General features: G+C 40.1%; 1 protein-coding gene across 1 annotated transcript in view; it reads right to left on the bottom strand.

Moving 5' to 3' along the window:
• Positions 1 to 23434, bottom strand: part of Zw10 (Zeste-white 10) — a 196409-nt gene that overhangs the window by 60106 nt on the left and 112869 nt on the right. The window contains exons 7-8 of the mRNA XM_067153573.2: positions 6098 to 6304; positions 2426 to 2560 (exon numbers count right to left, since the gene is read on the bottom strand). Of these exons, the coding sequence (XP_067009674.1) occupies positions 2426 to 2560; positions 6098 to 6304 (342 nt within the window). The remainder of the gene's footprint in view (positions 1 to 2425; positions 2561 to 6097; positions 6305 to 23434) is intronic.

Raw genomic sequence — 23434 nt, 5'->3', positions numbered from 1 at the left:
GAGTTCTTCGATCTGCAGCTCATATTTGTTTTGAAAGCGATTGCAACTCCTCTCCAAGTGACTTGCTAGGCCTAACGTTACAGAAGATTTTATGTCAGGGTTATCTCCCTTAGCCTTTAGCAGTCCCCTGCCACATCTGCAAGGCAGCAGCTTCCTATTGAATTTATGTGTAATTTCCTACACAAAGGCTTCAACAAGCCCCCTAGGGGTAAACTCCTCTGCCCATAACATAGGTTCTCCCCCAGTTTGTCAGGATTGGTAACGGCCGCCCAAACCTCGGCCAGACAGCCGCAGGTAGTACCGTCTACTATCACGTATTATAGCAGGATGTATTTGACCTGGATAATGAGGACAAATAATTTTTAAGCATAAAATTCTGGATATACAAATATTAATTTTTTTGTATTCCAGTTGCACTTTTTCTTAAAACAATTATTATCACCACCACCAGTCAAGTTTAACAAGTTAGACATCTTTATTTATACTGTTGGCTACACAGACTGCAGCATTGTTGATGTCAAACAATTCATTCGGGTACTTCCATGTCAGATGGTAAGAGGAAGCGTCGGTCAGTCAGCCAGCAAGCAGCAGCAACAGTTCATAGACAGACGGGTAACAATACTCATGTATAATAATAAATTACATACAGTGGTTGACTCTCAACTGTTTACGTATAACTCTGAGGTAAATTATCTGGATCAGAAGGGGGCAGTCAACCAAAAACTATTCGTGCTTCCGCCATGGCACTATGTCAGATCAAAAATTAGATGTATGGCTTTTCAGGCGTTTGCTCTATTAACCAGCATTTCTTCTTAGGTCTGACACTAGACTCTTCAGAGTGGGATGTGTCAGACCCTACCCACTGATGCTGGGGTGTATGCAAGTGAACTTATCAGAAGCCTTTTATGAGGCACAGTCTGATAACTGCATACGGGAGATAAGACTCCACAATGGAATTAATGCCCGCCTAGCAATTCCAAATAGAAATTCTAAGTTCCCATGGAGGGAATTAGATATTTTCCACCAATAGATATGCTCTATTAGAATTTCTATATGGCACTATGTTATTCTGCAGCGGAATATGCCTGCCCTGTTTGGTACAATTCATCTCATGCCAGACAGGTAGACACAGCACTTAATGAGACCTGCAGACTTGTTACAGGTTGTCTAAAGTCTACTCCAACTGAAAAACTCTATCGTCTTACAGGGATAGCACCACCCGGTGTGCGAAGATAAGTAGCTGCAAATAAGGAAAGGACAAAGGTTAAGCATGAAAGTACTCATCTACTGCATGGACATAAGCTTCCAGTACAGCGACTGAAATCTAGGAAGGCTTCCTACGAACATCTCAGGAACTTATAGTACCAGCTGAGAAGGCAAGGATACAGCTATGGAAGACGAAGATCCCCCAAGGCTCTGAGCAGATGGCGGTTGAGGAACGTTTGCCACCCGGTTGCAATGAGAGCTAGATAGGTTGAGATCAGGAGTGGGAAGGTCCAAAGTTAATTTGGCAAGATGGGGCTTCATCAATGGTGACAACACCAAGTGTGACTGCGGAGAAGATCAAACCATCCAGCATATGCTTCAGTGTCAGCTGTGTCCATCTTTGTGCACGCAAGATGACCTGCATCGAGCTACGAAGAGAGGACTCGAAGTAGCGTTGTATTGGTCCAAGATTATTTAAATGTTACTTGAAATTATTGTAATTGTTTTCTTCTTTTGATGTATCTGACACGAGAATAATAATAATACTTTGAGGTTTTTCAGTCTGTTAAAAATAATTGTATCTTTTTTTGGTATAATCTATTATTAAATGTTTTCTTTTTCAGGCAGTTTCTAATTCTTAAAATCTTGAATTAGTTTCAACAGACTGAAAAACCTTACAGTTATAGATTAACTATGTTGCAACTGAAAGGAAACGGCATGCGCGCGCGCGCGCACACACACATACATAGGTGGTTTGACTGTATTTGTTATCACTTTTGAAAAGTTTGCAATGTTTTGTTCATAAAGATGTGTATTATTAATGAATGTTTGAAAAAAAAAACTAACTCCATGGCATTACAACCCTGAAGGGCCTTGGCCTACCAAGTGACTGCCGCTCAGCCCAAAGGCCTGCAGATTACGAGTTGTCATGTGGTCAGCATGACAAATCCTCTCGGCTGTTATTCTTGGCTTTCTAGACGAGGGTATGCTTGAAAACCCCATTTATATTCATTTGAAAGAATTCAATGACAATGTGACTATGATTAAAGGAATTTTACACCTGCAGTTCCAGTTAAATGAAAAAACTATACTGATGGCTGTTTCAGTGTACATATTTTGTCTTGAGTTAACACAGTTAAATCCAGTATGTTTCCTTTCCATACAGGGATAAATGAGTAAGTATTATACTTTATACAGATAACTGCATCATAAGACTTACCCATGGCTTTACTGTACACATTTGAAGGTAGAACATCCAGCCACACAGTCTGCAAGATTTCTATTTGTCTTAGGCACTGACGAATTGCTTTTTCTGTATTAGAAGGTAGTGTTGAATTTTCTATTGATGCCAGTCCTAAAAATAATAAAAAGTAAAAAAAACCCCACAGGTTTGATGATTACATTCAGATAAATAAGAAAATAGCAAGGTCCAGATGGCAATGTTGGTATGAAATGACATAGTTACATTATTATTTTCATAATTACCATTATTTTTAACTGAAAATGAGTAAATATACTTAATATAGGAAAACTGCACCATAAGTCTTACCCATGGCTTTACTGTACACATTTTGAAGGTAGGAGGTCAATCATTTCTGAAGAAGAGGAGGAAAAAAAAAAAAAAAAAAAAAAAAAAAAGAGGTTCCACTGACTGTTTTCAGGGAAAACAGTCTCTAGTAGCAATGTCCTACGGACACAAAAACTGTTTGGGTTGCATCAGATATATTGCAAGAAACATGGGTGAATCATCAATTGACACATTCTAAATATTTATTTATTTACTCACTTGAGTCAGAAGCAATGATGTACAATGCAGTAAAAGAATGTCACAATTAATTATAAATAAATAAATAAATAAATAAATAAATAAATAAATAAATAAATAAATAAATAAATAAATAAATAGATAGATAGAATGTCTCGTGTTAGATGACCTTTGCCCAGAAATGGGCCATTTTCATAACACTATCACAGCCTACCATTAAATCTTGTATTATGCAAGAGTATGGGCACAGCTCACAGGAATGAAGTCTGTCTCTCAGCACACTTGCAGAAGTCTGAACCCTGTACATATCCCTGTTTATGTAAATTACTCTACATCTTCCCACACTAATTTAACTGCAATAAATATTCATTTGGCTGTAAAATAATATTTACAAATTTAAACAATAGTAATTTTTTGCTGCAGTCTTTAATTGAGGGTGAAGCTGATGCCTCCCCGTGGTGCCCCTACATAGGTACTTGAAACTGAATTCCCGTACTGAAATGAACGTCAGCATTCCATGAGCATCTTCAGTCTGTGATATAGTGGAGTGTGATATTCTAAATTAACTGGTAGTAATAATTTTGCCACAAAATCAATAGCTGGGTAGCTCAGAGCAGCTAGATGATGATGACGAAGAAGAAGATGATGATGATGATGATGATAAAGTGTAATAAAAAGCAGAATGACTTTTGCATATGCCCTGTAGAAATATACCAGCCATTCTGTTTCAAAGGTACATAAAATTCTTTGTACTGTAAATGAGATTTTACCAACGTGAACATTATTTCATGCTCTACAAACCTATTTTACCAACATGTACAGTATATGAATATATCAAAATATTAGGGTTTTTTAATCTTCTGTATCATTTATGCTGGAAGCTAAAACATAATCTTAAATCATCCATATATAAGTGTACTTACTAGTAAAGATTCTTGTTTAGAATGATTGATTTTGTCATGCTAAGGCCAGCCTGTTTACAACAAGGGCAGGTGTGCTATGATGTTCTAATGTCTTAATTGATCGTCCTACTGAGTTTCATTGCAGCCGACACCTTCAATACACTATGTTTCATTTAAACCTGCAGCAACAAATTACAATTTTTTAAAGTTTGTAAACATTATTTTAAAGCAGAATGATTACACTACCCAGGATGATTTTTGCGGGAAAGCATCTGATATGTGATTTTAACTAAATAAGGTCTCCTGATTTCATAAATGTCGTAGGTTCTATTGTATCACATATAGTTTTCATGTTATTTGCCATTTACTGTCTGAAAATGTGTCACTGCGGCACAGTGCTGCTTTGTGATAATAGCAAATCGGCTGTTGTTAGAGTGGCCGTGGTTTGCTTTGTTAATGTTGCGTACGTTTGTCAATCCAAACCTCCTCCACCGACTATGTCCCCTCCATTGAATTAGATAACAGAGTCTATTTATAGCTCGTGGTATTGGCAATGCGGTGAAGCCAGTCAGTTGCGTTGTGAGTGTGGCAGAAATCTGACCTTTTTATACTGTGTTGTGTTACAAAAATGGCAAGTGTGTCAGGATTTAGAAGATGTGTGAATAAGCCAGACTCATTCTGTTATGTGTGTGGGCACATACCATTTCATTAAAAGAAAATTATATCACAATGCAAAGTGTTTTCGATAAAATCAAATATCATGAGCATCGGTGGGATCTGTGTAGTGACTTGAAGGTGTGTGGTATTCTATTAGGACAACAAGCAGGCTACACTAAATTCCCTTGTTATTTATGTGAATGGGACAGCAGAGCTAGGGACAAACACTGGTCTACACCTTCCTGTCCCAAGAGACAAGTTTTGACACCTGGTGTGAAAAATGTTACAAATGCTGCCTTAGTTGACCCACAAAAAATTATTTTGCCACCGCTACACATCAAACGGAATCATGAAGCAGTTCGTTAAGGCCTTGGACAAAAGTAGCCCCTGTTTCAAGTACATTGCAAGCAAATTTCCACATTTATCTGATGCCAAAGTCAAGGAAAGCATTTTTAATGGACCACAAATTACAAAGCTTCTGAAAGACAGAAACTTTGAACAGACGATGAATGCCGTGGAACTTGCTGCATGGAATTCAATAAGAGACGTCAGAACGAAGTTCCTAGGAAATGTAAAGGATGAACAATACGAAACAATAGTGAAAACGATGTTGGATGATATGAAAGAGTTGGGGTGTAGAATGAGTCTGAAACTACACTTCCTTCATTCTCATCTCAGTCACTTTCCAGAAAATCTTGAGGCTGTTAATGTAGAGATGGGAGAGAGGTTCCACCAAGACATCAAGGAGGCAGAAAGAAGATACCAGGGGAGGTGGGATGAACCAATGATTGCCGACTACTGTTGGTGTTTGAAAAGAGAAGACAAACTTGATGCAGTCAGATGCTGGGCAGCGAAGTGTTCATTCCAAAGGGACTTCTAGGACTGTAAAAGTTTATTTTGTTCACATTTATGAATTCATAAAGATACTGAATAAAAGTTACATTGTTTGCTTGTAAATCACGTTTAATTGTCAAAATAAATTGTTTTCATTGCCTAAGAGTTGTTTGTTCATGTGTTTTTGTGTAAATCAGTATTATATTACAATAAATGCTAAATACTGCATTGTAATTTATACCCAATAATTATTCATTGTATATAATAATTCAAGACAATATTCAACTCTTTCGAAATATACAATAATACAAAAAATTATAAATATTTCCAAAATTATCAACATTTTTCAGTACTTTTTATATGCAATATTCAGGTCTATCTCTTATTTTGATATACCTATTGCGAGAAAACGTGATGTGATATGTAGAAACAGACAACGGATTCGTGTTCAGCGACCCAAAATGAGTTAAGATTACCTATCACACCTCTTGCCACAAAAAAAAAAAAAAGTTTGAAAATGCTGGGTTGTGTTATCTCAGTTTAATTTATGATGTCTTAAATTATCCTAACTGGTTCAACCCAAACAGTTCCATTGTAAGTAGAAAATGCAGGTCCTCTACACTGACTACAATAGTGAAATAGCCACTGCTTTCTGTCATGATAGCCTTCAATATTTTCACTATCACCAACATGGTACATGCTTTAAATATATCCTTAGAAATATTTTAGTCACCTGAGTCTCGGAGAATATCCAAGATCTGCTTGCGCTGCTCTTGCATATATTTAAGAAATGTTGTGGTCCCGAGTTCCCTCAGCTTATGCACCAAGTCGATAAATGTTATGGTGTGGTTTCTGAGGACAGAAGGCAGCCGATCCTTATACTCTACACCGAGTGTGACCAGATGATGAGCAAGATACATACAGTTGTTGTGGAACAGAGCTGCCAACACAAATTGCACCACTTGAAGCAGCAAAGATGATTGTAGTTATTTATATATAAAACACAGGAATATCAGCCACCAAATTCATTATCTCAGTTTCTTCCAGATAATAAATAAATAAATAAATAAATAAATAAATAAAGGTAACCTAGACTTTAGAATTTGACATGGAACTACAAATGACACAATGACTAAAATTAAGAAGAAACATCTCTGGAAGTGTAATTTTGTGGTTAATTTGCTGTTCATAGTTCAGTTTTAACAAGATGTTAGCTCAGAAGTGTAGCTTCCACGGTGTGTAGAAATATTTAGTTCTTCTTCCGGGTTGAATCGTGTTGTTGTTTTCTTCCGGGTTGAATCGTGTTGTTGTTTTCTGTACATCCCGTACAGTTTACCGACATTTCAAATACATTGCAGTATTGTTTGTCAAGGCGACTGAATCCCTACTTGATCTGAGTTAATCAGTCTCCCAGCCAACAATCACACTGCAAGGATAGTTCCTGACCCTGGCCTTATATATCCTACCCTTTCTGGCTGATGGAAGCCCCCTGGCTACCTTGTAAACGTTATGTGTCACAGCCAGGTAGTGGAACTTGCCCGCGCTGTTATGTAATTAGAGGTTTATCCTGCGTGTCTATGTTGCGGTCAACATCTATTAATCTATGTATGATAGGCACCCAAGAATTGCTGATTTTATATCCTCCTTCTAAATTCATGTTGTTCAGGCGTTTCTTCATTTCGATAGCCTCACACATTTTCTTTTCGAGATTCCAAGAGATACCTGTTGGCAATCTAGCTGTGCATGCGTGAGTCGTTAAACAGACAACCAAAACACATTTTTTATAGAGGAATCCATGTACTTTACAAGTGCTAGACGACTTGCATCGAAAGTAACGGAGATTGATGGTGGTGACTGTTGTACAACTAGGTAATCATCCTCTCTAAACAAATTAAGTGGAAACAAAAATGAAAATAAACTTATTTATTGAACAGAGGAATTCCTCATTCTCAGTCTAATTTTCATTATCCTGGCACTGATGTACTCTAGCATATCCACATACTCTTATAGCTGTTTTGAAATTATCAAGCGCACTCCATTTTTGCCTCTCTGCCACCACTCCAGTATAGTGTGTATATCCTTTCCTCATTCTCTTCTTTCCTTTCCCCTTCCATTTAACTTCGCTCAACCCCATAATTTCTATACCCTCTTTCTCCATAAATTCCACCACTTCATCTGCCTTTCCTGTCAGCTCTTGTGATCAACGAGCACACAAGCCCCCACACAGACGTCGAGGTTCTGGTGTCCCTAGAGGGGCGTAATGGAGACTATTGACATACTACATAGAAAAATGATACAGTTGTGTACCAGTTTTGTTCAATAAAAGAAAACAACTGAAAACAATTTTTCATTCAACTTGCCTTCAGATACCTTTACACATCTCTATAATTACAGATAAAAGAGCCTAGATCAGCTAGTTGAATCACAAGTTTTTATCCATTACAGTGCAGTTTCTTTTATACTGTGTTTATTCCCTAAGATTTTGACATTTTAGTAGAAATAAGTCTGGCACCCACAAAGACAGAAATGAATACTTACAAAACTGAATGGGAAGAGGGCTTGATATCAGCCAATGTCAACTAGCAAGAATAAAATAAACTATTGCAATCTAAATCTTATCATTATGAATAGCTTGAAATTTTTTTTAAACTTATGTCTAACATCATGAGAAATAGCAACACTTAAGTAACAAATAACCTGGTAGCAAGTAACTACATTATTATCTAAAATTATAATGATGATAATGTTTGGTGTTTAAAGGGGCCTGGCAGCTAGGCTGGTACGAGGTGAACAAAACGAAAATGAAAACTTCTAAATGTATCCACTGACCAGAATCTAAAACGAATGATGATGACTTGATGATCATGAAACAAAAACAGTGGATCAAATTCACAATGCTTAATTACTGGGATGATATTCATTATCTAAAAAGGATCCAAAATCCAGGTCACTAGCCCCTCATAATGGTACTAATCACTAGTAAAGCAAAACTATGGCGTTCCTCCTATAGTGGTACTAATCACAGGTAATGTACACCCATGGTATGTGTTGTGTGTCCGTCGCAATCTCAGCTCTACGCCTGATAGCTCCGCAACACGCCGCAGCCCGGATCTTTCCAGACTCTACGAGGTACTGCAGTGCGCTTGCTTGTGACGTCAGCCAGCGCTATAAAAGGAAGCTCCATTCTGCTCCTTACGAGGACTCCTCAGTGTCTCACGCCAGATTACACTGCAAGTCGAACACGGAGGCTATCCCTCTTAAACATGTGTATCGAACAGGTGGACTGAAATTCTGGTTGTGAGGTCTCACCTCTAGACACTGCCTCACCTCCCGCTTCCTGTAGCCACGTCGAGCCCCGATGCCAGTATTCTACTCACCCCTCAGTCCTCACTTAGGCTCCGACATTAACATTAGTATTCTACTAATGGTGGATATTTATGTCAGCTCCTGACAAGCCTACGGCAACTACTAGCATTCTGTTAGTACGAACTTTCATTGCAAGTTACACTTGTAATTCTGCAAGGCAGATAGTTTTCGACTATCTTGAACTCTCTTATTTGACAGACTATCTCTGCAAGATAGATTCGTGTGTGTATATAGACTCTCATGTATATTAAGTGTATATTTCCACAGACCCTCAGTCTACAGTAATACTATCATTAATTGCACACAAGCTCATCCAACTTCAAGAAAATTTAGTTGCATTTATGTACATATTGTGTAAAACTGATTGAAACAATAAATTTTATGTTGTGTTTTCTGTATACCGATTCCTTGTATACAACACAATAACATTTGGCGACGAGGTAAAAACGTACTCTGTGCACCCGCCAAATTTCACAAAATTTGGCACGAGGTAAAAACGAGGAAAAGTCATACGTCAGTCTTGCCAATTTAACAAAATTTGGCGACGAGGTACAAACAAAAAAGTGCTCTGTACACTTGCCACATTCAACAAAAATTTAGGCATGAGGCAAAGTCATCCATACGTATAGCCAACACATTGGGACCAGCACACATTCTACACGGGCGCGCCAGCATCTTTAACGTCAAGCACACGTTCCAAGTGATTTCGCCATTTCAGCACTCTCGCTACAGGACTCTCGTTAGCAACTCTGCCAACACTTCGCATTTCTACAGTGCACCTCTGCCCCGTTCGAACTACGCACATCCAGCCTACATTTCACGGCTCTCTCTCTCTCACACCACCTGTTCAGCACGCGCCAGCTCACTCGCTCTCTCACTCCCAGCCGATCGAGTGAAGGTCAAGTTCACAGCCAGTCTCATTACACGCTGCTTAAAAAGTTGTGCTCTCTATCGCAAATCTCACCATGGCCATGACAGAGCAATTCGCCGCTATCTTACAAGCTTGGCAACAGCAGCAACAGCAATTCATGCAGCAACAGCAAACAGCATTGCTTACAGCCATACAAACTCTTTCTGCTTCTGCACAGCCCACAGCAATTCCTCAATTTTCTGCTTTCGACCCGGCCAAGGAAGAATGGTCAGTGTATCTAGCCCGCCTTTAGCAACACTTCATCTGCTATTCAATCACGGATGAAAAGCGCCAACGTGCTCTCTTTCTCAGTTTGGTCGGAAATTCTACATGTGAATTACTGCAAAAATTAAGCCCTGAAGAGCAGATCTCAGAAGTGCCTTTCGCGCAGCTATTAGCTCGCATCAATGACCATTATACTAAGGATCTTCACATCGTAGCCGCTCGCTACAAGTTTTTTCAAAGCAGAAAAAAACCACACCAGACTCACACAGAACGGATAGCAGAACTACGTGGTCTCGCCAAGCCCTGCCAGTTTATCTGTTCCAAGGACGGTTGTCGCATGCCCTACACAGATTCCCTCATTCGGGATATGGTCATTCTCCATACTCCCCAGGACAACGTTCGTTTCGAGGCTGTAAAAAGAGTAACCCTTCTTTGGAAGAAGTACAGCGTATTGCCACAGTCTACGAAATGACTACCAAGACTGCAGCGGAAATAGCTACTACACATGAGGTCGCTCAAGTCTCTCAGCCAGCCCGCCAGTCGTATGCTCCGTCCAACCGCACAGCCAGATCGCTCTCTGCCAAGCGCTCTCGACAGGTTCCCTCTCACTCTTCTACGAAGAAGCGCACTTCTCCGAAAACGTCTCAGCTCCTGCCTTCCTGCAGAGGATGTTTTAAACATCACGAACGCCGTGACTGCTGTTTCTTCAAAGCCACTTGTGATTGCTGTCATAAAGTAGGACACATCAAGACTGTATGTAAAAGTTCGCTCCGTCCTGCCCATATTCATTCGGCACGGAAGCCTACTACACAGCCCTGACAGGACATGGAAATAGATCAGATCAATCTCATTCTTCCTACCAGGAATTCTAGCAAGATAATCGTTCCAATATCTTTCTCTGATCGCTCTACTAATTTTCAATTAGATACTGGGTCACCTATCTCTATTATCAACCTTGCTACGTATCACGACTTAGGCTCACCGTCGTGCTCTCCGGCTGACATGCAGCTTGTTACGTTTAACAAGAGGAAGATTAATATTAAGGGACAAATCACTCTTCCAGCCAGCTATAAAGGTATTCAGAAGGTCATTACCTTACTCGTAGTCAACAACTACACGGGATTTAATATTCTCGGCATGGATCTATTCAATTTATTTGGATTCCAAATTCATGACAACGTCAATGTAATCTCTGCCTTGCAACCTACCTCGGACGTTACAGATCTCCTCGAGCAATTTCCGGAAGTCTTCGACTCTACACTAGGCACCACCAAAGACTACACAACTCACATACAGCTGAAATCAGGAGCCAAGCCTCGCTTTTTCAAAGCCCGTCCAGTCCCACTTGTACTTCAAGACCAAGTTACTAAAGAGTTGAAAAGATGGATAGACGCCGGTACAGTGGTACCCGTCAATTCCAGTAAATGGGCTACTCCACTCGTAGTAGTTAAGAAACCCAATGGCAATATACGCATTTGTGATGATTTTCGTTCTACGATCAACTCGCAAATTGAAACCGACGTCTTTCCAATTCCCCGTCCTGAGGACTTATTTCGCCGTTTAGCCGGTGGTCAGTTCTTCTCTAAAGTGGATCTCAAAGAAGCCTATCTACAGCTACTTTTAGACGAAGAATCCAAGCAATGTCTCACGCTGAATACTCCTCTTGGACTGCTCCAGCTCCAGCGTCTCCCTTTCGGCATCTCTTCCTCCGCTGCTATTTTCCAGCGTTACTTAGCACAGCTAACCGCCTCTATTCCCGGTTGTGCTAATTACCTTGATGACATTCTTGTGACTGGCAAAGATCATCAAGAGCATTTACATAATCTGCGCCTACTTCTCACTAAATTTAAAGAAAATGGCCTCCGAGCGAACCTCGCTAAATGCACGTTCTTTCAACCCCAAGTTCACTACCTAGGTCATATCCTCGATAAGAATGGCATTCGACCTAGTGAAAGGAATGTCTCTGCGATTGTCAACATGCCTGCACCGCAGAACATCAAGCAGCTCCAATCCTTCATAGGCAAATCGAACTATTATAACAAGTTCATTCCACGCTTCGCTTCAGTGGCAGCTCCGTTGAACACCTTATGCAAGAAAGGTGTTAAATTTCATTGGTCTCAACAATGCCAACATGCCTGGCAAACTATCAACAAGGCCCTTGTTCAAGCTGTCAAACTCACTTACTTTCAGCCCGGCAAGCTTCTAACGCTCACGACGGACGCCTCTGATTACGGAATCGGCACCGTTGTCTCCCAGAAGGATCGTCACGGACAAGAACGTCCTATCGCTTTTGCTTCAAAGACACTCAATGAGCATCAACGTCATTATTCACAGATCGAAAAAGAAGCTTTAGCTATCATCTTTGGTATTCGCCGTTTCAACGAATATCTCTATGGCAACCATTTCCTGATCATTACTGATCACAAGCCTCTTGTACACTTATTCCATCCTGGTAATAAGATCCCTGAGCATTCTCTCAAAAAACTTCAAAGATGGTCCATGTTCCTTTCTGATTATTCCTATCAGATTGCCTATCGTGCCACATCCCAGCATTGTAATGCTGATGCCCTCTCTCGCTTACCAGTAGGTCCTGATACTGCCTTCGATTCTCAGGAATCAGAATGTCTTCAGTTGGACTCGAGAACACAGTATCCAGCTTTCCCATTGACGCTACCTGCATCGCTACAGCAACGGATAAGGACAATACACTCGCTACAGTACGTGCTTACATCCGCAACGGTTGGCCTCTTCAACACAAGCTTCCTTCCAGCCTTGTACCTTATCATCGTCTTCAGCATCGTCTCACGACTCGTGCCGGAGTCATCTTATTAGAAACAGGCACCCTCTTCCGAGTGGTTATCCCACTTAGTCTACGACAACACGTTCTCGACTGGTTACACCAAAGTCATTGGGGAATATCACGCACCAAGCAACTCGCCCGTCAACACTGCTATTGGCCCGGTATTGACGCCGCCATCGAGAAGCTCATCCACCATTGTGAACCATGTCAGATTCATCAGAACGCCCCGTCCTCTGACCTCGCTCCATGGCCTCCTGCTACTTCTCCATGGGAACGAGTAACATAGACTTCGCCGGACCTTTTCTCAACTCCATGTGGCTCATAGTGATAGATTCTCTATCTAACTTTCCCTACGTTGTTGACATGCATTCCACTACTACTACAGAAGCTACCATTCGTGCACTTCAGAAGATATTAACAACTGAAGGATTACCTCAAGTGCTCATTTCCGATAATGGACCACAATTTACTGTTAGTGCTTTCCAGAACTTCTGTACACATAATGGAATTCGGCATATCCTAGCACCGCCTTTTCACCCTCAATCTAATGGTGAAGCTGAACGTTTTGTGCAAACTTTTAAGAAAAGTATGAAGAAAGCCGTATCTTCTGGTTTAAGTAAAGAGCAAGCCTTGTTACAACTCCTAGGAAATTATAGAACTCTACCTGGTGCTGACAATGTCACTCAAGCTCAAAAGCTCCATGGACGCCCTCAGAGAACTTTACTTTCTCTGTTGCAGCCTCTTCCTGCCCAGCCAAAGCGCTCACAACCTAAGTTCAACGTCAACGACAAGGTCTACATACGGACTTTCAAGTCCAATCCGCTCTGGTTACCTGGTATCATCTGCCGCACCTTGGGCCATCGTCTCTACGAGATTCAGACTGCTGAGAAATGCATCTGCCGCCACCAGGACCAGATACGCCTTTGATACCGTCCATATCCTTCTATTGATTCTCTTGTAAAACCTGACAAATCTATTGCTGAACGAGCTCTAGATCACTTAATCAACATGGGTTCCTTTCAGTACGATTTGGCGCCCCTTCGCCCAGTCCAGGGTCCGGACACCACAACAGAGAAGGCCGACTCTCCTGCCCAGCATCGCTGCCGCCGCTGCTTTGCGCCGTATCGGCGTAATTAGGAGGGGAGGGTGTTGTGTGTCCGTCGCAATCTCAGCTCTGCGCCTGATAGCTCCGCAACACGCCGCAGCCCGGATCTTTCCAGACTCTACGAGGTACTGCAGTGCGCTTGCTTGTGACGTCAGCCAGTGCTATAAAAGGAAGCTCCATTCCGCTCCTTACGAGGACTCCTCAGTGTCTCACGCCAGATTACACTGCAAGTCGAACACGGAGGCTATCCCTCTTAAACATGTGTATCGAACAGGTGGACTGAAATTCTGGTTGTGAGGTCTCACCTCTAGACACTGCCTCACCTCCCGCTTCCTGTAGCCACGTCGAGCCCCGATGCCAGTATTCTACTCACCCCTCAGTCCTCACTTAGGCTCCGACATTAATATTAGTATTCTACTAATGGTGCATATTTATGTCAGCTCCTGACAAGCCTACGGCAACTACTAGCATTCTGTTAGTACGAACTTTCATTGCAAGTTACACTTGTAATTCTTCAAGGCAGATAGTTTTCGACTATCTTGAACTCTCTTATTTGACAGACTATCTCCGCACGATAGATTCGTGTGTGTATATAGACTCTCGTGTATATTAAGTGTATATTTCCACAGACCCTCAGTCTACAGTAATACTATCATTAATTGCACACAAGCTCATCCAACTTCAAGAAAATTTAGTTGCATTTATGTACATATTGTGTAAAACTGATTGAAACAATAAATTTATGTTGTGTTTTCTGTATACCGATTCCTTGTATACAACAGTATGTCACACACACAATGGCACCACACACAGGTAACACAAACCCATGGTGTTTCGCACATAAGGGTACTACTCGCAAGCAACGCAGCCCCAGGATGTTCCTCACACAGTGGGACTAATCATGGGTGTCGGTATTCGCGTGGTGTTCCTCACTTAGGCTCATTCTCCACGAGCAGGTAAAACGCCGCTGTTCGCTCGCTACAAACCCGCTTGCAGAACAGAACTATGGGGTATTTGTGGAGTTGTCTACACGGGCGGTTTGCACGTCGCGGGTAGACACGTCCATGAGCGGGCAGGCGGGTCTAACGCCAGCAGAGGCGTTATTCCCGCCAGCGGTAGAACAGCGAATCATTCTCCACGTGGCGGCAGTGAGTAGTTCACCCACCTCTGTCGCATGATAGGAATTGCCTGAAGTGTAGTATATTCTTTATTAGCTGATGTACCTGTGCTTCGCTACGGAATTCTACATTGTATACAGAATTCTAGGTTGGGTAGTGTATATGTTGTGAGCAAGATTGTATTAAGTTCCATAGCTCTTAACGTTACCCTAGAAACACGAAGGGAAAGTCACCGAACGTCTTTTCTAATATGAAGACGGTATTAGGGAATATCCATTGTAACAATAGGCCCGCTTGCCTACCGTCAGTCAAAATCAAGTTGGGGAGCATTAAGTTATAATGGCAGACACTCAATCTCCACCTGCCTTTTTTACATCCTCAGAAAGACTGCTTAGTCATTTTCCCAACTGAAATTAACATAGGTCATTATAATGATGTCAGTAGGAATGATACGATTAAAAGCAATCTTTTGATATGAAATACTCGATTCAAATGAAAAACCACACATTTTCTCACTTGTAATGAATAGTACTATGCTGGCAATCTAACAATCCAAATTTTCAGAGCTGGAGTGACCAAGCCGCAGACAATCATGATCCGTGAACACTCTTCAAATTTTTTCGGGGGGGGGGGGGGGGGGGCGAATAGTGGAGAGTCCCAGGGCAAAAACTATGTCCTTTTACTACTCTGTTTCCTAGCAATACACAATGAATCGGAAAATCTCAATTCACTACACTGGCGGAGGAAGAAACTATTTGACTTGGAGGCAAATTCTTCCTCAAAGCCAGAGGAGAAAGCCCCTCTTCACGGCTAATTTGGAATAAAATGAATATAGATTTAATAAAAGTGAAGTGGAAGAAGCTTTTCTTAAGAAACGGCTCTTTCCAGGGTTGAATTTTGAATTATTTAGTGAATTGTGGTGCTATAATTTGGAGTAGACCTAAATTGTAATTCTAGACCAGGTCTTACTACTACTACTACTACTACTACTACTACTACTACTACTACTACTACTACTACTACTACTACTACTACTACTAAGTGAGCCTCTGCCGTAAATGTGCACACTGCTCATTCAAAACAGCGCGTCAGAGTAGGGAGGGAATAGCTGGAATACTATGATGAACCAGTGTGTTACGTACCAGCAGTATCAGGAAATGTATGAACCAGAGGAATGGAATGCTAAAGATGAACGTTTTCTAACTCCCCAGCTATTTCCCGCCAATATTCAGTCAGGGTGTTATACTCTGTACGCAGCAGTAATCCCATATATCGGAGTTAAGCGGCAGCATAAGAGACAAAGAACATCACAACAAACAATGGTCAACATAATGTTATAGTTGATGAATGTTTTGCGCTTTCGATATAGTAGGCCTTCACATTTAGTTTTCTTCCGACTCTGAAATACCACTCTTACCATAGTCGGTGTGGTGAAACTGAATAAAACATAAAGGTAAGGGTGTATTCTGCTCGAAGGCAGGTCCGAACCTCTGCAGAGGTGTGCCTGAGCCGGAGTTTACGTGCGGTGGAGTGGCCAGTTCTTTTCCGCTCCTCTATTCTCTTACCCCCACCAACAGCGAGTGGCAACCCATCCCAAGCTTGACCACGCCAAATGTTGCTTAACTTCGGAGATCTCATGGGATCCGGTGTTTCAACACGGCTACGGTCTTTGGCAATAAAACATAAATGGTCGGAAATTACATTACCTCTAACTTTTGTTATGGAGTACTTTTCGATAGGACCAATAACTTATTGTAGGTATTAAAAAATACATTTTAGGTGCCTTTTCCTAAACTGCAGCTTCATCCAGGGTGAAAAAAAATTGTCTATAGCTTAGTCTGCAGTTTCTTATTCCCCGACTCTATGTACCGATTTTCATCATATTATGTTAACCAATTTTCTCCTGGTTCGGCATTGATATGGACTTGCAACAAAAATATAAATTCATGAATGTCTCTTATCATAGCCGGTACGGTAAACATGTAAGAGACATAAATGATCGGAAATTTAATTCTATATAACTTGATTTATGTAATATTTATTGATAAGACCACTAAAAATATAAATATTTGAGAATTAAATTTCAGGACTTCCCCTAAACTACCATTTCACTAGTTTAGTAATACGCAACTTAATAAGTTCTAAAAGCTCATCAAATGAAGCAACTGACATTCTACAATATTGGAAAAACATTTCCGGATAGTTCCTGTGTTCGCACAACTTTAAATGAAATTGTCCAGTGGTGAGTCGATTCGATAACGCAGGGCGAGTCCACCAACGTCTTTTCTTACCAGGTTTACTTTTTAATATTGCTAATAACTGTAGTTTAACAGCTCCGACAATACAACCTATTTGTACGACATCTATCATTACACTATGGCGGGTTTATCGCTGGTGGAGAATGGTTGTGCGTGTCGCCGGCGTTTTTGGCGCTATTTACAGGCGTCAATTCAACCGCTTGTGTAGAATAGGCAAAAAGTTTGAGTGTTCAGGCGGGCGAACAGCAGCATTTTACCTGCTCGTGGAGAATCAGCCTTAGCGGAACTAATCACAGGTCATGTATATTCATGATGTTGCTCACACAGTGGTACTAATCATAGGCAATGTAGACCCATGGTGTATCACACATTATGGTAACGCCCACATGCAACACAAATCCATGGTGTTCTTCATATAATGTTACTACTACTTTCAGGCAACGCAGACCCATGGTTTTACTCATATAGTGGTGCTTATCATGGGCGCCAGCCAAACCCGTGGTGTTTCTCACTTAGTGGCACTAATCACAGGCAATGTAGACCCATGGTGTTTCTCATAAAGTGGAACTACTCTTAGGTAACGCAGACCCATTCTGAACACAGTGGAACTGACTGATGGAATACACACGATAACCATTATCACAAACAATGCCAAGACCCGTGGTGTTTCTCACATAATGGTACTGCTCCTATGTAACGCAGACCCATGGTTTTCCTCATAATGTCGACCCAGGGTGTTCCACACTTAATGGTACTAATCACAAGTATTCTGATTGTTCTAATGTCATCATCCCTTGGTCGCCCCTATTAGTCACCTTTTACAACAGACAAGGGATACCATGGGTGTATTCTACATCTGTGGCACCCACCCACAGGGGGTTCTAAAATTATACACAAAATTTCAACAGCTTTGGATTAAGAAATTTCCTGAACTGAGTCAGAACTCGTGATCAAGATCTGCTGGGTTTGCCATGGCAAGGAATTAATGTATGCTACTTTCTCTTCTTTCAATGGCCAGTATTTTATTAACACATCTGACTATTAAGGTATGGTATTGAGCATACTTTGTGTCCTGTTGCAGCTGGTGTCATTGACACAGGATCAGTATACTTGACTAGCAATTAATTCCTGAGTAGATCTATAGTCCAACTTCAACAGCGGAAATGCTTGCCTTCTCGGCTGGGTTTTCTAACTTTTTTTAAATCATACAGCTTCTTAGATAACTTCAGGATTATGCATGGGCTGGAGAAGGAACACTGAGCCTAAAGGTGAGAGGCAGGTATGCTATCCCAACATCACAGGTCTGATTCTTGTTTCAAATAACCAGAAGATACAGTATTGTCAGGCAGTGGAGACGTCAGTTTTACACCACCTTACTATTAGAGGTGGTGGAGGCTTTTTAACCCCTTAAGTGGGGAGGTCGGTACTCTCAGGCTCACTCCCAGGTGGAAAGCAATATCCCCTCATTGAAGAAAATATTTAATTAAATATAAAGTTAATTAAAATGAACTATCTAAGGGCACTAAGAAATATTTACTTGAATATAGTGTATTTAATTGTTGAAAAAACCTAGAAAGCAAAAACATTCCTTGAATAACTTTATCTGGTAAAATTATACCGTGGTGAGCAAAAAATCTAGGTGTTATTATAAATGAGAGACTTAACTGGGGAGAGCACATTACCAATGTCAGTAGAAAAAGTGTATGCCTCCCTCCACCCATCAAATATCATCAGAATATGCTGCCACTAAACATGGGAATTAGGCTTATAAATACTCTTATCCTGTCTATATTTTTCTACTGTGACGTAGTACTAATTGATGCCACGAGAGAACAACTAAACCGATTACAACGTGCTATGAACTCTTGTATTCGATTTATTTTTTCCTTACGCTATGATGTTCATGTTACCCCTTATTATCGTCAACTTTCCCTTCTAACATTTGAACAGTACAGAAACCTCCATGTGGCAGTATTAATATTTCGAGTATTAAACGAGAATATCCCATACTACTCATCTTCACAACTGAATTTCCTTTCGCCTAACCACCAGCATAACACACTCTGGCAGCACACTTGCTATCCCTCTCAGCAGGCCAGCAGCATATAGCCGTTCCTTTGTTGCAAATTAAACTAGAATATGGTACTCTCTCCCCCATAATATTACAGCCATAAAAAGCTTAAATCCCTTTAAGCCACCTTGCTATGAGCATTTCCTTGATGTGTGTCACCAGATTGAATGAATCTTTTGGTGTGAATGTGTGTGTGAATGTAGGTTTACTCTACTTATGTCGTTTCTAATATTAGGAATATTTTTTGCTCTTACATTACATCTTTTGTCACATATTACTGTAGTTTGTAATGGTAGTTCCTAAGATAAGATTAAGAATATTTATTCTGCTTATATTATTTGTGTTATGATACTTCTAGTTTGTAAGATAAGATTAGAAATTTTTCCCTCATATGTAACATGCTAGAAAGTGGGGTTAAGTGTAAATGAGGACCGTGAGTCCTAACTTCGCCACTATTAATAAAGGCAAATATAATAATAATAATAATAATAATAATAATAATAATAATAATAATAATAATAATAATAATAATAATAATAATAATAATAATAATAATAATAATAATAATAATAATAATTTTTCAATGGTTTGTGCAAGAAAATACTAAGTGCTTTTGCACTGTGATACCGAGCCTGTTTCTTTCTTATAGCAAAACCCTGGTTTTCATTTATAGGCTACAGTAACTTATGCCCAAATATTTCAAACAGTTTACAATCTCTGCCTGGAAATAAGTATTTAGTGCATGTAAATTGTAGATTTACAAAGTTTACATGTACTTTCTTGATTTAGAATGGAATAAATTATAATACTCGTATGAAATTTTCTGTTATGTTGGTTAGTGCTTTTGATGGATCCAGTTTACATACCTACAGTTCATAGATGACACACACGGACTGTACTACACAATGCTACAGGTAGTATTTACTGTCTTCATAGCGTTGTCTTTTACAGTTGTTCATTATGATACACCTGGAAGCAGATCGTGTTACCCTGTCTCGGCTCTGTATAATTTGTACAATTCCATTCCAAAACATGATTGTTTTTTTTGGTATGTAAACTTTCCATCCTAGCCATCCTTTCCATAACAAGAGGTTCTCATCAACTGACACTTTGCTATCAGGGGTATAAGCTTCTGAACATTTTGCTACCAGGTGGTCAAATATTGGCTTTATCTTGTAAATTTAGGGAGGAATTTGTCCATTATACAACTCACTGTCAGAAAAATTTTAAAAAGATGTGGAGGAAAAATGTCTTCTCTGTCATCAGCTCATAGAAAATAGGTGTGGTCAACAAGCGATTGCGAGAAAAATAATGTCCTAATTTAGGTTTCTGTACAATCCCTTGCAGCAGCAGAACCCTTACTTCATCCTTAATTGTCGGGACCCAGTCTTAGTCTCGACTCCTTCCTTTCATCTTACTAAACTGGGTTTTATATGCGATTTTCTACTGGGCATAAAGATTTTTTGTTCAGCTATGTTCTGGAGTATCTCGTCATCAAAAAATAATTAAAATATTTTTCTCTTTTCCCTTAAAACTCTCTCTTTACATCATGATGGAATTTTGGATCAAAGCGGGACCTTCTTTGTCTATATTCTAAGTTGTTGAAAAAAGTTGCACTGATTGGAATATTATCAGTATTATCACTTCTGTCACTGTCATGATTGCTACTTGAACTGGAATTGAACACATGTTGTCTCTCTTACAACTGCTGCTCATTCGCATCAGCTGGGCCCGAACCGTGTACATTCGAGCTTGCAGTAATTGTTCCAGGTAAATTCCTGTCACAAATTCCCCTTTGGCAGAACTTACTTCAGTAATATCACTATCCTCCCCAGTAAATTGCAACATTTCGTTTATCATGACCCATACATTATACTTCTTTAACGGTGGGGGCTGGTATGGTGATTAATTTTAGACATTTTAGCATAAGAAATGTAAGAGAGAATCAAATAAAATCCTGGTCTTTGCAGTTTGGGAGGAAATAATGAATTGTGCCTGTATTATGGAACACGTGTGTGATAATAAATGCTGTATTACTCACGGTAAACACGCATTCCTGTCGTGATGAAGGAAGAACTCAACACTGAGGATAATAAATTAGGTCACAGTTCTAATGTGTCATCAGAGAGGTCTGTTTAGTATTATAATCTCCAGAAATCCCTTCTACAGCAATATTATTGCATCCAAGGGACGATAAAGCGATGAGCAAAAGTTTCAGTGCGAGGCTATTAGGCTTTAGGCCGTTCTTTCCCAGACATTTCTTTATGATGCACCTTGTGGATGACACATTGGTATTGAAAGAACATAGTTGAAAAATTCACATCAGAGGCCAGACTCATCCAGAATATGTTGCTGAAAAAAAAAAAAAAAAAAAAAAAAAAAAAAAAAAAAAGAAAGAAAAAACACTGCAGGCAGGCAACTGAGGGGAAAAAAAATAATTGGCGGATATATCTGAGTTCTTCGCGAAGCAACCAACTTGTAGCTGCGGATCTCGCCACATCGCCCACCGAACGGGTTAATGGGCAGAACCATGGCATTACCAGTCTCTGATAAACTAATCATAGGAAAAGATTTTTCACACTGCAAAGAGTAAAGGGGTTGACTAAAGAAAGGAAAAGGCCATGAAAGATTTCCTTCATCTCTTAAGGGCCGGAAAATTGTGAGAGCATGGGAAATGATGCTGAAACTACCATAACATTTCTCATTTTATATACCATTATGTTAAAGCAGATGTTCTCTAGATTTGATAGTCCCGGTTTCACAACTGTACAAGATGATGGAAAACACAAAGAATCTGCACCAAGCAGATTTTGGTATTTTAGATATTCCTCTGTCATGTCGGGCAGTTTTCAACTTTTCCATTGCACAGTGCCCAAGAGCTATTCTTCTTTTAATTTTCTGTTCATAGCCACCTTTATGACTCAGAACTAAGCCTAGATAAATATATTCATGTACCTTCAAGATCTGTCAAGAGACCAGTGAACTGAAGGTACGATCAAGACACGATCAACTATCATCGGCTTCATCACATTCCAACATGATTTCTCTGATGGCAAATTTTTATTACAATAATATTGCTTTTCCGTAATAATTTCCCCTTTGACTGTAATGCCGTAAAAGCGAAGTGAAATCCGCAATCATTATGAACAATCTGTAATAGTTGGCACCTCTGCTAGAATGAGAACAGCGGCTATCATTACAGAAATGTGAATGGAAGAAGGGGCGAAAATTGTATCACATTTGCAGGTGAATGCATTTTTTATTGGTACTGATGGTAGCAATAAAAACTTGAAAATATATCCTAATTTTGTAACATATTTTAGGCCTGAACTCAATGAAATTCAGAGTTGTCTACTCTCTGTGCCTAATTTAGAAGGGGATGCTACTGGAGCTAAAATTGCCAATCTGATTGCCAATGATTGTCTTCCTGAAGAACTTAGTTTTTGTGAGATCTTAAATGACTGTAGAGGCCAATCCTAGAACCACAGATTTTTCCACATTTTTGACACACATTTGTTGTGTTAGGTACTGGCTGTGTAGTTTGGTTTTTCTTCATGAGCTTACGTTGTTTTCTTGCATTGCACTTGTCAATTTCTGTTCTCCGCCTTTCTTGCTCGAAGCGCTGAGTCCTTCCCAGACATTGCGACACCAGATTGTGCGGTTAAATGCCGTAGCTTCCCAGTTGTTAGTTTTCATTTGACACTTTTCCATGTTGGTTTTTAGCGCATCTTTGTAACGCTTTTGTGGTTTTCCAAGTTTTCTATGACCATCCTTTAGCTGGGAGTACATAATTTGTTTTGGGAGACAGAATTCAGCCATGTGAACGATGTGGCCTCTCCAGCGAAGTTGGTGCTTGATAATCATGGCCTCAATGCTAGTGGAGTTAGCTTCTTCCAGAACACTGATGTTAGTGCATCGATCTTGCCATTTCACCCTTAGGATCCTTCTCAGGCAACGCTGATGGCATTTTTCCAGGCATCGTATGTGCCTCCTGTAGGTAGTCCATGTTTCGCATCCATATGTAAGAGATGGTATAACGGTAGCTTTGTACACATAAAGCTTCGTCTGAGTGCTCATATTATGATTATCAAAGACCCTTACCCGAAGACTACCAAAAGCCACACTAGCACATTTGAGGTGGTGTTGAATCTCATCATCAAGATTTGCATTTGCTGAGAGATGGCTGCCAAGGTATGGGAAATGTTCATATTATCATT

Source organism: Anabrus simplex, chromosome 9 (genome assembly GCF_040414725.1).
Source record: "Anabrus simplex isolate iqAnaSimp1 chromosome 9, ASM4041472v1, whole genome shotgun sequence".
Lineage (NCBI taxonomy): Eukaryota > Metazoa > Arthropoda > Insecta > Orthoptera > Tettigoniidae > Anabrus > Anabrus simplex.
The sequence above is the reverse complement of the archived record's forward strand: the minus strand, read 5'-3'. Positions and strand labels throughout refer to the sequence as shown.